The sequence below is a fragment of the Impatiens glandulifera genome, chromosome 3, assembly GCF_907164915.1.
Source record: "Impatiens glandulifera chromosome 3, dImpGla2.1, whole genome shotgun sequence".
In the NCBI taxonomy this organism is placed as follows: Eukaryota; Viridiplantae; Streptophyta; class Magnoliopsida; order Ericales; family Balsaminaceae; genus Impatiens; species Impatiens glandulifera.
In genome coordinates, this window is record NC_061864.1 from 25,821,707 (window position 1) to 25,837,292 (window position 15,586).

Sequence of the window (15,586 nt, forward strand, 5' to 3'; positions counted from 1 at the left end):
AAGAAGAATACGTATGAGACTCATGTCTCAAATTCAAATTTGTCCAAATTTGAAAAGCAACTCTTCAGTCATCAATCGGAAATGATGAGCCTTGAAAGGCAAATCGATCTTGATAATCAACGAGAGATTATGAAAACAATGGAATTATTTTAGAATCAGCTGGTTGAAATTCAAGGAAACATGAGAAGAACAGATGCTGAAAGACTGGAGTATGCCGACTCCATTGCAAGGAAATTTCAAGATGAAGAGAATGCGAAAACTGGTGCTGAGAAAAAACAGAGTCGTACTACTCAAGGTGAGCCTAGTAGAAGAAGTGACGGTGTATCAATCGGCACCAGATCCAAACGAATGCCAACCAGTGATAAAAACCCAAGGCCAACCAAAAGAGGCGGAGGCCGAAGCAGTGGTAATGATTGTGGTAGGCGATCTGGTAGTGATCGCGGAGGTCGTACCAGTAGTGATGATCGTGGTGGGAGATCTGGTGGAAGCGGTCGGGGTGGACGTGCTCTTCCTCCGTTCCAAAACTTGTTAACTGGTGAAGGGATGAGCGGTGGAGGATTCACCTATCCGATCGATCCTCGAGTGAAAATTGAAGAACAATAATCTCATTTCTCCTACTCTGTCAACTTCTAAACTATGTTTCTTTAACTATGTTTTTGAATATTGGTTTTTGGAAAGAAGTTGTGTAAGTTGGATGAACAAATTCTACTCTGAATTTTATATGATGAATGCTTAATTTGTTATCTATGCAAAGTTTCAATCTCATTATCAAAAAGGGGGAAATTGTTGGGTTAAATTATTTTGACTAAGTGTTGAAATAGTTTGACTATTGAAATTTTGATGATGAATGGATAATCTCACCTGCAATTGTGAAGTTGAGTATTACTGACCAGACAAACTTCCATTGATGTTGACTAGTTTATTAATGAAACAAGACATGACAATTGATTAATTTATTTTTGTCATTACTCTTTTCATCAAGTAGTTTCCTCTCTTTTTATTATTTTGTGAATTGTTGGTCTCTTAAGTACCATGTTTGGATTCAGGTGGATAAACCTAGATCTCGATTTTGATTCTCAATACTAACGTCTTCTCAAAAGAAATGTGTGACACTTTCGAGTTCGATTTTAATTTAGGGCAACAATGGTTTTCACATGATTTAATCAATGTGCTTAGAACATAGTCCTGACAACCTGTTCATAAATATTTGAAAAACTAAATGACATGCCCTAACTAAGATATAATTTACATCCTTGAGTTGTAACCTTATAAGTATATAGGCTAGTTTATTATTGATCATACTTTTATTTATAAGAAATAAATTCACAAACTTATATTATAATTTACAATCCAAATACACTCGTAGTTGTGCAATTTTTTTTTATTTTATTAAAACCATTTCACCTATCTATTAGAAATCTCTCAAGTAAAATATTCTCACCATTGGCAAAGACCAACTTCCCCTACAAAGGGCAAATGTCATGTTTGGCTCCGAGTACCCCACACCATAGGCATGTCGTAGAAGAACTTCATTCTCATATGTTGTGTCCTAATTCAATGAAATGTTCAATGTTCAATGGCCAAAGCATTTAGAATGATACCTCCCACGTTCATCGTAGCCTGACTAGAAAAAGTTTTATTTTTAGGTAACAATCATTATATTACACACTGTATGATTCAAGCGTTGTATAAGTTAATCCAGAATGCTAGTTTTTGCTTGAATGTCAACAATGTCAAATTCACATTGCTCAGTTTATGCATCAACGCCCTGTATATATAATAAAATGAAAGAATTAACTAAACTTGAAAATGAATAATGTAGAAATCAAAATCTCACCTTAATCTACCATTACTTGAAAACAATCAGGAACACGGCTTCTGTTCACAAAATTTCTTGTGATTTGGATGAAATTCTTATATTCACTATTATCTCTTATTACCCGTTGAAATTTGGAAGTACCCCATAAGGGTCTACTATAATATTTAAATTATTGTTATCAAATGATAATACAGGTGATTTACATGAATTGATCAATGAGGCATTGACCCGTTTGAGCTAATGCAAGAGATAATGCTTTGGGACAATGTTAAATCCTCTATTGTTATTCATAGTGGCAGTAAAAGTCTATTTAAGATGGAGAAAGATGTTTATCAGGCAATTAACCAGTTCTAGTGAGATTTTTTTTGGTTCGATTCTATTACTTTGTTGCGGTGTCTCATAAATCAACCCTGCACTATAAGGCCAAAATAGAAGCATTATCATATATTAATCTTTATTAGAGCTAGAACTATCGATTAACTAACTTAATTTATAAAATATACATGAATTTGAAAGACTAGAAAAGTAAGGTTTCACAACTCTGCTGTACATTATATGTCTAAGAATAAACCACGCAAAGAATAACAAATTTTGCAAAATAAACCCTAATCGATCAAATCAAATAGAGGCCATCTTCGATTTTCTTCTAAAACAAAATTCATTAATTCAATGATTATTATTATTAATGTTCACCTGGGGCCAAATCGATTGAGATTGAAGCCTGATAATGGTTCCATCTGCCATCTCTCATGAGGAGCCACACAATCTTTAAAAGGCACATATTGCTGTCATTTTATGTTGGGATCGATGTCAACAACAACTGGTGGGGTTTGAGTATTGTTGAACGGCTATCGACTTCTAATTCGGCTTTAACCCTGTTAGACGTTAAGACATGTTTCTATTCTCGTGACAAATCTTTGCGAGCTCTTGAATTGGATTCAAGTGTGGAATTACTCGCTAGATTTTGAAGCGTATTGATGCAATATGAATCAGACAATAAGAAATGGACACGAAGTTGTTTCTGGATGTTTAAAGATAAACAACTTTTACGTCAACCCTTCTTCTATTTCTAGAAGGATACACTAGAAGACTTTAACTTGTATAGCGTTTACACAAGCTCGGTCAGAAACCCAAGACTTAACAATGCATGTTCTGAACTCCTAGTTCTCACTATGATAAACAGACACATTATGTTCAACTTACAATGCTTAATGTTTGTAACAGATATTACAGCAAGTTCTCTCTCAGCTTATCTTTAATGGAAAGTACAGATAGTATGAATTACAACTGGGATAGTGAGAGAGTAAAGCGACAGCGAGTGCTTCAAGAACCGAGTAGAATCTTCTTTATTAAGATTCACTTATATAAGAGTCACAGCCGTTTTGCATTTAATGGTGACGTATTGTAGAGCTTCGCGTGCTGATGTAGCATAGTTTCACTTGAGTGTTGTAGCCGCACTTGAGTATCGTAGCCCAATCATAGCCCTACTTGAATGGAGTGTGACGGTTGAGCTTCTTAGAAGCTTTGTATACTGATGCACGACAATTAATGCAACGGTCGACTCTAAATATTGACATGTGGCATTATTTCGTTGATTATTGTGCGTGCTGATATGATAGTTTTTCGTTTATCGGACGATGATCAAGGAAGCTAAATGGGCGATGCTTTAGTCTTCTATTGAAGTATAGACGTCTGCTAGCGCTTCTTCAAACCAGAGCGTTTGTTGAAGCCTAAACGTCTGCTAGCGCTTCTTCAGACCGGAGCGTCTATTGAAGCCTAGACGATTGCTAGCGCTTCTTTAGACTAGAGCGTCTGTTGAAGCCTAGACGTCTGCTAACGCTTCTTCAGACATCCCGTCTGTTGGAGTTCAGACTTTGTCTGCTTGCACTTACTTCAGACTGCATCTGTACTTGTACATAGGCAATTTACACAGCTTAGTTTTATTCACAAATAAGTCCTTAAATCTTTATGTGAACACATCATTAAAATCAGGTTGTATTGATTAAACTAGTTCTTATTTACCTAAGTTCATTTTAATCAATTTACACATTTCTCCTTAATTAATTAATTCTTTCTTTAATTGATTAATTTATTCTTCTTTTCTTGGTTAACTTCTTCTAACATTTTTATAGAAATGAGGATAATTAGACAACTATTATTCAATAATTATATATGAATTCCTATTTGAATTGACAAAACACATCAAAACTTGAAAGTAAAATCAACATATATGTGATATGACTTAAAAACACCAAATTTTGTAGAAGAATGACAATGGGTAATAGACTTAGTAATTGAGAGAGTTGTCATATTGTTTGGTTATGCATCATTTTCATTAATAATGTATTTACAATAACAACATATTCATGTTTAATTCTCACTAAAAATGCTCGGAATCAAGGTGTCGTGCTAGTCATCCAAGGTAAAGGGATATAATCAATTTTGCTCAAGATCAAATATTTCATTTTAATGCCTCTTCAAATAAGCTTGATTATAAACTTTAGTTGAATTTTTTGAGTAAAAATGTACAGAGAAATAAAAAAAGCAAAAGGTTGGCTTTCTTTGAGAAAAAAGAATATCAAATAAGTGGCTTTCTTTGTTACTAGTTTGAATAAGATAAAAAAAGGTATGATTTTATCATTACCTCCATCTTCATTATAAACTCTTTAGCAATTCGAGCAGAAAGGACAATTCGACGAGCATCTAGCTTAATGAAACCCTCTTCAACACCATTATCAAACAATGTCAGCAATTTGTTATAATACCCATCAACATTTAGCAGATCAGTCTAGGGAAACTCAATACAAATTAGACCATTAACCATCAAATATATCTTCAACATGGTAAAAAAAAGTTGGATAATTTTTACCGTTTTTTATGAATTCCATGATGGGACCATGTTACCATCTCCAATAGTTCTTCCATTGTTCCATATCCTCCTTAAACAAATAAAATCCCATTAGAGAGGTCAATATATAGATTTTTTTTATCATTTATGTTCTTACCAAGAAGAGAAATTAAAGTATAGACTCTCTAACCATTAAAGTTTTATGCTCAAGCATGTCTAGGACAATCCTAACTTCTCCAACAGTTTTACCAGATATCTATTATGATAAACTATGTCAGTCATCAATAGCTACTATTGACATAAAAATTGTCACTCAAAAGATAAAAAAAATAGAATCGATACATCAAGAGGCACAAGAGTTTTATGGATTACACTAAATATATCACAATTTGAAGATATAAATATCAAAACAAAATTGATTAGAAAAATTGAAGGAAGATATTAGTTGTTCAGTTACATTTCTTACTAACCCAATAACATGGAAACCACTACCTTATGGGAAATTAAACCCATTAGACCAACACTTCCTCCTCCATATACCAATCAAATATTCTTCTCAACCTGCAATCCAAATTCATTACTCAAAACACTCTACACATGCGGTTTTTATAAGATGAAAATGTATTTGTGTCTTATACAACTCAAAATTTTTTTTTCATCCAAACTAAATCCAGCTTAAAATTCAACTGCATTTGAAGAGAATGTTTGAAGGGAATAAACTTTTCTTAATATATTGGATTGTCTACTATTAAATGTTATAATTTATAGGCAAATAAGAGGAAGAAAGAACAAATTACGAGAAAAATATAAATGAGTATTTCTTGAGAAGACACCACTATTTGGCGAATGCAGCAAAAATTATGATGTTGAAAAAGGTTATTTTCTGTGATGGTGAATTTTTCTATTCTCTTTGTCCGTTATGCGAGGAAAGTATGTTTGAGATTCGAACTTACATAGTTTCTCATTTTCTTGAGAAAAGAGGGATGAGCAACCATCGCCTTTACGTCATCAATTTTTTCTCTCTCTTTTCTATTACTCTCTCTTTCTTAATTAAATTTTGTTTTCTATTATCATATATATATATATATTATATTTTCTTATCATATATTATCTAAAAAAATTATCTATATTAATATTAAATCAAGATATAAACAATTTTTTTTTGTTATAAATACACCCACCTTCATAATTTTTATATATGTATATATAAATAAATTTTTTTTATAAATGTACCTATATTCATAATTTTATATTTATTTGTTACCTTATAAATATTATATTATTTTTCATCATTAATTTTATATAAATACATTTTATCTTTTATCATACATTTTTTCTCTCATATATATATATATATAATATTTTTTTTATGAGTATAAATATCTTTTATGTTTATATAAAAATTAACTAATCGGTAATAAATATTAAATACAAAATATATATACATACACAAAATAATAAAATTATTTCAACAATTATAAGTGGTCTAGCGGTTTAAGTGTTCACATTTTATGCTGAAGACCAAGATTCGAATTTGAAAACATGCAACTTTATATTTTCAAGGTGGTACAACTTTTAAACAAATGATAGACATTTGAAAGAGTAAGAGTGGAATTAGTGGTTAGTTTGGCAAACATTTGAAAGTTTGAGGTCTCGAGATGGAGGTCGGGTGGTGGGTGGTTTGTCGAGTGTGAGGTCGGATTAGTGGTTTGATATGACGAGCATTAGAAAAAATTAAGGTCACGAGATAGAGGTCAGGTGGTGGGTGGTTTGTCGAGTGTGAGGTCAGAATTAGTGGTTGGTTTGACGAGCATTTGAAAGTGTGATGTCACGAGATGGAGGTCGGGTGGTGGGTGGTTTGTCGTTTGTGGGTTGGAAATAATTGTTGGTTTGACGAGCATTTGAAAGTGTGAGGTTACAAGATGGAGGTCGTGTGGTGGGTGGTTTATCGAGTGTGAGGTCGGAATTAGTGGTTGGTATGATGAACATTTGAAAATGTGAGGTCACAAGATGGAGGTCGGGTGGTGGGTGGTTTGTCGAGTGTGAAGTCGGAATTAGTGGTTGGTTTGGAGAGCATTTGAAAGTGTGAGGTCACGAGATGGAGGTTGGGTGGTGGGTGGTATGTCGAGTGTGAGGTTGGAATAATGGTTGGTTTGACGAGTATTTGAAAGTGTGAGGTCACGAGATGAATGTCGGGTGGTGGTTAATGATTGGTTTGACGTTGGATAAGAGGTCCTTGGTCAATTGGGATTGGTTGTTGATTTGTTGAAGTAGGAGTAAAAGAGATGTTACTAAGATTGGTGAGTAGATTGTCGAGAGATAGAGACATATGAAAAAGTGTGAGTCACAAGATTATGGCCAATGGGTGGTTTGCTGAGGAGATAAACAAAATAATAAAATTATTTTAATAATCATAAGTGATCTAGTGGTTTAAGTGTTTACATTTCATGCTGAAGACTAGTTCAAATCCCAAAACATGCAAATTTATATTTTTAAGGTAGCGCAACTATTAAATAAATGATAGACATCTAAAAGTGTGAGAGCGGAATTAGTGGTTGGTTTGGAGAACATTTGAAAGTGTGACGTCACGAGATGGAGGTTGGGTGGTGGGTGGTTTGTCGCTTGTGGGGTTATAATTAATGGTTGGTTTGACGAGCATTTGAAAGTGTGAGGTCACGAGATGGATGTCGTTTGCTGGGTGGTTTGGTGGTTGGTATGATGAAAATTTGAAAATGTGAGGTCACGAGATGGAGGTCGAGTGGTGGGTGGTTTGTCGAGTATGAGGTTGAAATTAGTGGTTGGTTTGGCGAGCATTTGAAAGTGTGAGGTCACGAGATGGAGGTAAGGTGGTGGGTGGTTTGTCGAGTGTGAGGTTGGAATTAATGGTTGGTTTGACGAGCATTTGAAAGTGTGAGGTCATGAGATGAATGTCGGGTGGTGGTTAGTGGTTGGTTTGACGTTGGATAAGAGGATTGTGGTCAATTGGGGTTGGTGAGTGGATTGTAGAGGGATCGATACATATGAAAAAGTATGAGTCACAAGATTAAGGTTAGTGGTGGTTTACCGAAGGGATAAAGAAAATAATAAAAGTATTTCAACAATCATAAATGATCTAACGGTTAAGTGTTCACGTTTCATGCTGAAGACGAGGGTTCGAATCTCAAAACATGCAAATTTATATTTTTAAGGTGACGCAACTTTTAAACAAATGATAGACATCTGAAAGTGTGAGAGCAGAATTAATGGTTGGTTTGGCGAACATTTGAAAGTCTGAGGTCTCGAGATGGAGGTCGGGTGGTGGGTGGTTTGTCGAGTGTGAAGTTGGAATTAGTGGTTGATATGACGAGCATTTGAAAATGTGAGGTCACGAGATGAAGGTCAGGTGGTGGGTGATTTGTCGAGTGTGAGGTCAGAATTAGTGGTTGGTTTGGCGAGCATTTAAAAGTGTGAGGTCACGAGATGGAGGTTGGGTGGTGGGTGGTTTGTCGAGTGTGAGGTTGGAATTAATGGTTGATTTGACGAGCATTTGAAAGTGTGAGGTCACGAGATGTTGGTCGGGTGGTGGGTGGTTTGTCGAGTGTGAGGTTGGAATTAATGGTTGATTTGACGAGCATTTGAAAGTGTGAAGTCATGAGATGGAGTTCGGGTGGTGGTTAGTGGTTGGTTTGACGTTGGATAAGAGGTCAATGGTCAATTGGGATTGGTTGTTGATTTGTTGAAGTGGGAGTAAAAGAGATGTTGACTAAGATTGGGGAGTCGATTATTGAGGAATAAAGATATATGAAAAAGTTTGAGTCACAAGATTATGGTTAATGAGTGGTTTGTCGAGGGGATAAAGAGGCATATAAAAAAATGTGAGTCACAAGATGATGGTCAATTAGAGGGTTAGTGGTTGAGTTTGACGAAATATAAGATGTGTGTCATCAATTGAGGTCGACTAAGATTGGTGAGTGGTTTGTCGAAGATATAAAAAATGAATATGAAAAAGTGTGAGTCACAAGATGAGGGTCAATTGAGGGGTAGATGAGGATCAATTGAGGGGTTAAGTGGATGCCGAAAAGGATAAAATATATGTTAATGTTAAGTTTAATTTTATCTAAAATATTTATAAATAAATAATATTTTATATATATATTCTGATTGTGCAAATGACCCTAATAATATTGGATAGATATTTATTGATTTTAATTAAATTTATTATATATAACATATTATTTTTATAATTATATAATAAGGAAAATTTGACGGAATGACCCTAATAATGACATCATTTTAGGAAATGACTAGGGTTTGATAAAGTTTGCAAAAATGACTATTTCAGACGAAAAATAACATTTCGCGTCACGCGACGCTGCATCGCGTGACGCGAAGGGGGTGGCTGATAATGTTTGCAAAAATGGCCTCGGGTGATGCACCCTTCCCGTCATGCGATGTAGCATGTTCATAAATTATTAAGTTTCGTTGAGGCATGATTGATTCTACTTTAGGTTTGGTTAATTCTTTGACTACAGAGGAAAGACATGTCTCCAATCGCCCGTTGGCTTGGTCTAGAAAGACATGGGAATTTTGGGCGTCAGATGAGTGGCGGGGTGGAATCAAGGTCGTACTGGTAGTAGTGAGACGTTGCCTTCACGGGTTGGGTTCTTGGGGGTTGGAATAGTATGCGAGCTTCTCCGCCTTGTTCTCTGCGGTCATTCTCGCTTTCCTAAAGGTCATTTTTGCAAACATTATCGCGTCATGCGAGGTTGTTTTTGCAAACATTATCAGGTCATTCATTCGCGACACGCGATGCAGCGTCGCTTGACGCGACGGGGTATTTTTGTCATTACACAAACCAAAATGGTCATTTTTGTAATGTTTATGAGCGCCGATCATTTCCCAAAAAGAGTGCATTATTATGGTCATTTCGTCAATTTTCCCTTTAACAATTACATAGATTTAGATTCAATTTTAAATTAATGTTTTATAATGTTATATATTATTTTATTAATTAAATATCAAAATATCAAGTATTAAATACATATAAATTATATTTAAAATTTTCTATCTCTGCGTTTATTTTTATGTTAAAATTTTAATGATATTTTTTTAAAATAATATAAAATAAAACTAACTAGTGGTAAAGTGGGACTAGGGTCGTGCTTCCTTACTATATTGAAAATAAAAAATAGAAATAAAAAAATCAAATTAATTCCTAAAATATAAAGATATTTGAAGACTCATAGAAACTAACTATAAAGAAAGAGAGAGCCGACTGTTCATCTTCTTTTCTTTCTGATTTCAATCGTCTTCTTCACAAAGTGTTGTCCGGATGAAGATGAACCAGGTAAAACCTTAAAAACCTTATCTTATTTCTTCAACAACTATTGGAACAAAAAAGGGTTCATGTCATTCATTATTCATCAACATTATTACTCTGTAACTCGGAAATTTGTTTATTTTTCACATGCACAGGAGGAGGATTATGCATGCTGTGAGATATGTGGGAATGAAGGGTATAAAGAATGTCTTGTTATTTGTTCTCTCTGCGATTCTCACCAGCATATGTAAGTTTAGATCACTCTGTTATATCAAGTCTTTTTACAGATATGCAAATTTCTTCTGCTTCATCTCTTTGATAATAACAGAACATGATAATGGATTACTAAATCACTGTTCTTTCATTTCTTTTAGGTATTGCATGGTGGAAGTAACAATGGAGGTGCCAAAAGAATGGCACTGTGAAGAATGTCACACAAAGATTCAAGGTGGTTTTCTGTTTCTATCAATTAGGGCTTCTGTGTTCATCAATCCCTTTGTCATTCAAAACATTTATTAAAAGAATTTGTTTGATCATTAGGTGTCTTTTACCCAAATAATTCATTTTTCAGTTAGATTATAAAATGACAAGAAGGTAAAAATGTCTTTTATCCTAGAACTTCTATAATTCTTTTCAATAATCTAAAACAAGTTTCTAGATTATAATTTCTAATTCAGGGTATTTTTTCTTTTTATGCAGATCATTTGACTGGGAAGGACGTCGATGAAAGTCTAGTTGAGCGTCCTTGGTAATTCTCTATTATGCTTCCACATTCATGTGCCTCAACACAACAAGTTATAAGTTGTTGCTAATTACATGCATTCTTTACTTACAGTAAATCAAAAGAATTGTCTAATTGTGGAATTTCAGTATATCATATCATCTGTGAAACTATATATCAGATCAAGGATCTCAAATTGCTTAAATCTACTTTAAGATGAACTCCATCACCTTTAGAGTTGTCAATATCCCCCACTGTTAAAGAAATTTTTGTTTGCTTTAATTCAAGATGTTAATCATATTCACTTGTCATGAATTACTTCCTTTTGAGTTAACATAGTATGAATGATTAACCCGCCCAATCTAGTTCAAGTGTAAAGAATGTTGGCCTCAGGTTTAGTTTTCACCCAAAGCACCTTAAATGAAGTGGGGTTCATGGAGGTGGAATGATCTCTTAAGGCTTAACTTGATGATATGTAATTTATGTTAATCATTGAATATGTCTTATATGATGCTTGTTCTTTTTTCCATCTACTGTCTTAGGGGAAGTTTCAAGATTCATATAGGATTAATTGATTTGCGATTGGGAATTTTTTTTTAAATGAATAATTCTACAGTTTAATTATCATGGCATTGTTTATTTGAAGGAACACGATGCTTAAAGTCTCTGCGAGAAAACGAAAACATACAGGGGATGAATCGGTTGATGTTGATGATGATGATAATGATGTATGTATCTTGTTGCATTGCCTATTTATTTGAAATGAGTACATGTTATAATAGAATGATGTATTATTATTTGTTTTAACTGTTTTAGAGGAGAACCAACAAAGATATCCTTTGTGAAAGGGAGAATTCTTCATGTGCAAACCAACCTAGCTTTCAATCAGCTTTTCAAACTGATGATACACAATTTACGCCCCAACTATCTTCTCATGTTCAACAAAATATCTTGTTTTCATCACCAATAGTCGACACTGATCTTACCCAATCACCTTCGCAACCTATGATTGATGGAGAGAAAATGGATGATGTTGAGAATACTCTGATACAAAGCGCTAATGTTGTTCCCCCGAAGCCTAATGAGCCAAAAATACGTGTTGTGCCTGATGGGAAGTAGTGAGTATTAGTTAGGGATTTATTTTCTTACACATATAAGTTAACTTTTGCAATCTTTATGATTTCTTAACTAATTATACCACATATTTGTTTTCTTGTATTTATGTAGTTTTGATCCAGACATTACTCGTCCTATAAACAAAATCGTCACTTCACTATGGAGGGGACATTACCTAAACTGGAATCAATTCCTTCAGAATGTTAAAGATATCTGGTGGTGTTATTTCAAGGTTTGATTAAATTTAAGTTTCATAGGCATATCATTAATGCATATTGTACAGTAATGGTATAATTAAGTTCGATGATTGATTATAGAACGTTTCGAGTGGGATACAATATACGAGGCAGATGTTCATAAACTTCTTAATAAAAAAGTTGCTGCGAAGATACGGAATTTTGTCTCAAGGGCAAAAGAACATAATAAACGGCCATCACACGTTACTGTTGAAGATTGGGATATAATGAAAATAAAATTTGGTGATCCAAAGTATATAGATAAGTGCAGAAAGGCTAAAAGTACTCGGCACACGACAAACAAAGGAGCTACCTATCGTGGAGGCTCAATTAACTTAAAAGAACATCGTCGGAGAATGGTGAGTAATAATTTATTATTTCAAATTTATAGTACTCGTTAAACATTGACACCAACATATTATTTGTTTTAATTATTTTTAAACAATGGAACTTGGAAGATCAACGAAAGTCTTGGAAAGCTTCACTAGAACTCATCAAAAAAAGATTTCCGTTACATATTCATAAATTTTTTTCGATAATGATTATTATGTTTAACTATTGTAGGATGAAATAGGGATAGAACACGTACAATGGAGGAAATCGAGAAAGATTGCAACAAGCATGAGAGTTTTGAACAGCACACCCAAACAAGCATCAAAATCGAATAGTAGACCATCTTCGACTAGTACCCCCAATCGTTCTTCATCAGTTTGTCAGTCGAATAATACTTCCACTAACATTCAACCAAGTTTCCAACCATTAATATCAAAGTTTTTTCATTCGAAAATTGGTAACCAAACCACCAACGTACCATCTATTACCCCATCTTCAATAACTTTTGACGACCACCATCTAACCCAACCACAATCACAACCTCTATCTGAAGAAAATGTTGTAATGGATGATGGTGAAATTCAACCTCAAACTACAAACTCAAAAATATTTATTGGGATCGAGGGGGCAAGTGAGTATTTTCTTTTTGACTATTGCACGTATATGATTGATATAAAATACTTTTTATTTTCAATTCCATACATATTTTACTCTATTTATGTAGTTTTGAACCAGACATTACAAAAGAAATCAACAGTATTGTCACCAGATATTGGAGGGGACCTTTTCTAAACTGGAACCAAATCCCTCAACAAATAAAAGACTCGTGGTGGGCCCACTTCGTAGTAAGTTAAAATTGACTATTATGAATTTTAGTGTAGTTAGTAATTGCATGTTAAATTTATAATTTACTTAAATTAATTATTTTAGGAAATCTTTCATTGGAATCCCACAATGGAGGGTGATGTGAACAAGATGTTTAAGAAAAAAGCTAGTGCAAAGATTCGAAATTTTGTGACTCGTGCCAAAAAGCTTTTGAAAAGGCCCTCACATGTAACCGTAGAAGACTGGGCGGTAATGAAAATTAATTTTGATGATCATAAGTACATTAAAAAATGCAACAAAGCTCAGGGTCACAGACAAAAGTATAAAATCGATGGTGGGGCTTCATATTGTGGAGGGTCAATAAACGCAAACGAACATCGACGGAGATTGGTTAGTAATACACCAAATAAAAGTTTGATGCTGCACTTATTAACATCTGAAATATTAATTTTCAGATCATTGAAATTGTTAACCATTGATTTGGTATTTGTTTTAGACCATGGAACTTGGAAGACCACCAACCATGCTGGAATTATTCACTAGAACTCATAAAAAGAAAGATGGGAGTTGGAGCGGGGACATGGCTGCAAAAGTAGCGGTATGTTACAAATTAAACTCATTAATTTGCTATCTTTTTTAATTAAACTCACTTTACTATTGTTGATATTTAAAATTAACCAGTCTGTTTTGTATGTTTATTAACATCATTCATCTCTACTATTGTTGATATTTATCATTGTTGTGATTATCTTAAAATACAACTAGTATACATTGTAAAGTGATATGTGTAATTACCTTGACTGTGTTTAGATGTAGAATGATTTTTTAATAATTAGTCATCATACAAATCAATTATGTGAATTCATTTATTGTAACACTAATAGTAATATAAAGAACTTAGACTTGTAATGTTCTCTATTTCCTTATGAAATAGTGTCTTATATTAATTTCTACAATTGATTTTTGGTTGTGTGCAGAAATCGTTTAAAGAACTCTATAAAACACAAGAAACTGTAGTAAATGAAAAGAAATCAGAAGAAGAAATGTGGGTTGAAGCAGCCGGTGGACCCACAAATGGTCGCGTTTTAGGTTTGGGGTACGTGGGTAAGAAACTTATGTTAGACCAAGGCTCCTCCACGAGCAAAGATAATTTAGAAGGCTTGAGAATGAAGAAGTCAGTGGCAAATTTACAATTGAAAAGTGATGAGAAAGATGAAGAAATTGCAAAACTGAAAGAAGTACTCGAAAAACAGCGCGATGCAATTAAAGTGCAGGATTTACAACAACAGATTGAAACTAAAGAAAAGGCGTGTTTGCAAACGCAGATTGATGTGCTTGGAGACCTTGTTGAGGCATTGCATAATTCTAAGATTCTCATGAGTCAGAATCTTCCAAGTTCATCACAATGATAAAAGGTAAGTTGTTTGTATCTTTTCAATTAAAATATTTTCTTTTCTTTTTTGTTAATAGTGGGAGATGCATTTGGTTTAATTTGGCATTAGTATATTTTAATTGAAGTAGTTTAGAATAACTTTTAATTTGAAGTTTCTCACTGGGATGCTTTTAAGATAAAATTAAAATATTATAGATTAATATGTTGCAGTTTATTGATTAACTATACATGAATTCTAATGTATTTATTGGTTTTGTTTCCAGATGCAGAAGATTGGAAGTTTGATTGGTGAATTAAACTTATTTTTGTTATCTATTAGGACTGAATCGGCTAGTTATAGTTGGTTATTTTTGAACTTTCAAAACTTTAAAGTGATTGTTTTTTGTAATTGAGTTAATGCATGATTTGGGAATGTGAAACAATGTCCTCAAAATTGAAAGTTTACAATTAAAATAGTTATTTACTTTAAGTTGATGTTAATATTACAAAGTATATTATAAAATGAGTTGTAAAATATATTATAATAAAAATGAAAAACTTTAATGTAAATAATGTTACTATTTATTTTACAATATTAATAACATTGGCAATTAGTCTTATTTTTCTATTCTGATAATTTATTTTTTATTTTTTTTCTCCCTCCAATTTTTAATTCACTAAATGCATAACTTTGAAATAGTATTTGATTTTTTATGTTACATTATTATAATGTTATTAAATTAGTTGATAAATATATTTTATTAATATTTTGGTAGATGAAAAAATATGATTGTAAAATAAATGTTTTAATAGATTTATTGTAAGGTACGTACACAAATTTTTATTAACTAAATATTTTTTAATTTAAATTTATTTGAACCAATCAAACATGCCTATATTTTTTTTTTCTTTGTAATAGAATAACAGTTTGCAAATAATTTAGATTGATTAATTTAAATACTTTAAGTGATTAAAAAATAAGTCTAGGTAATTAATATAAAAAAGTCTATATATATT

The 15,586-nt window shown here is 33.1% G+C and overlaps 1 protein-coding gene and 1 pseudogene across 1 annotated transcript; one reads left to right on the forward strand and one right to left on the reverse strand.

Annotated features, from left to right (window-relative positions):
• Nucleotides 1–1,411: 1,411 nt before the first annotated feature.
• Nucleotides 1,412–5,662, reverse strand: LOC124930076 (annotated as a pseudogene).
• Nucleotides 5,663–13,326: 7,664 nt separating this feature from the next.
• LOC124930077 lies at nt 13,327–14,606 on the forward strand. The gene is made up of 3 exons (XM_047470442.1): nt 13,327–13,587; nt 13,694–13,795; nt 14,175–14,606. The coding sequence occupies exons 1-3, from the start codon at nt 13,327–13,329 to the stop codon at nt 14,604–14,606; spliced, it is 795 nt and encodes a 264-aa protein (XP_047326398.1).
• Nucleotides 14,607–15,586: the final 980 nt, after the last annotated feature.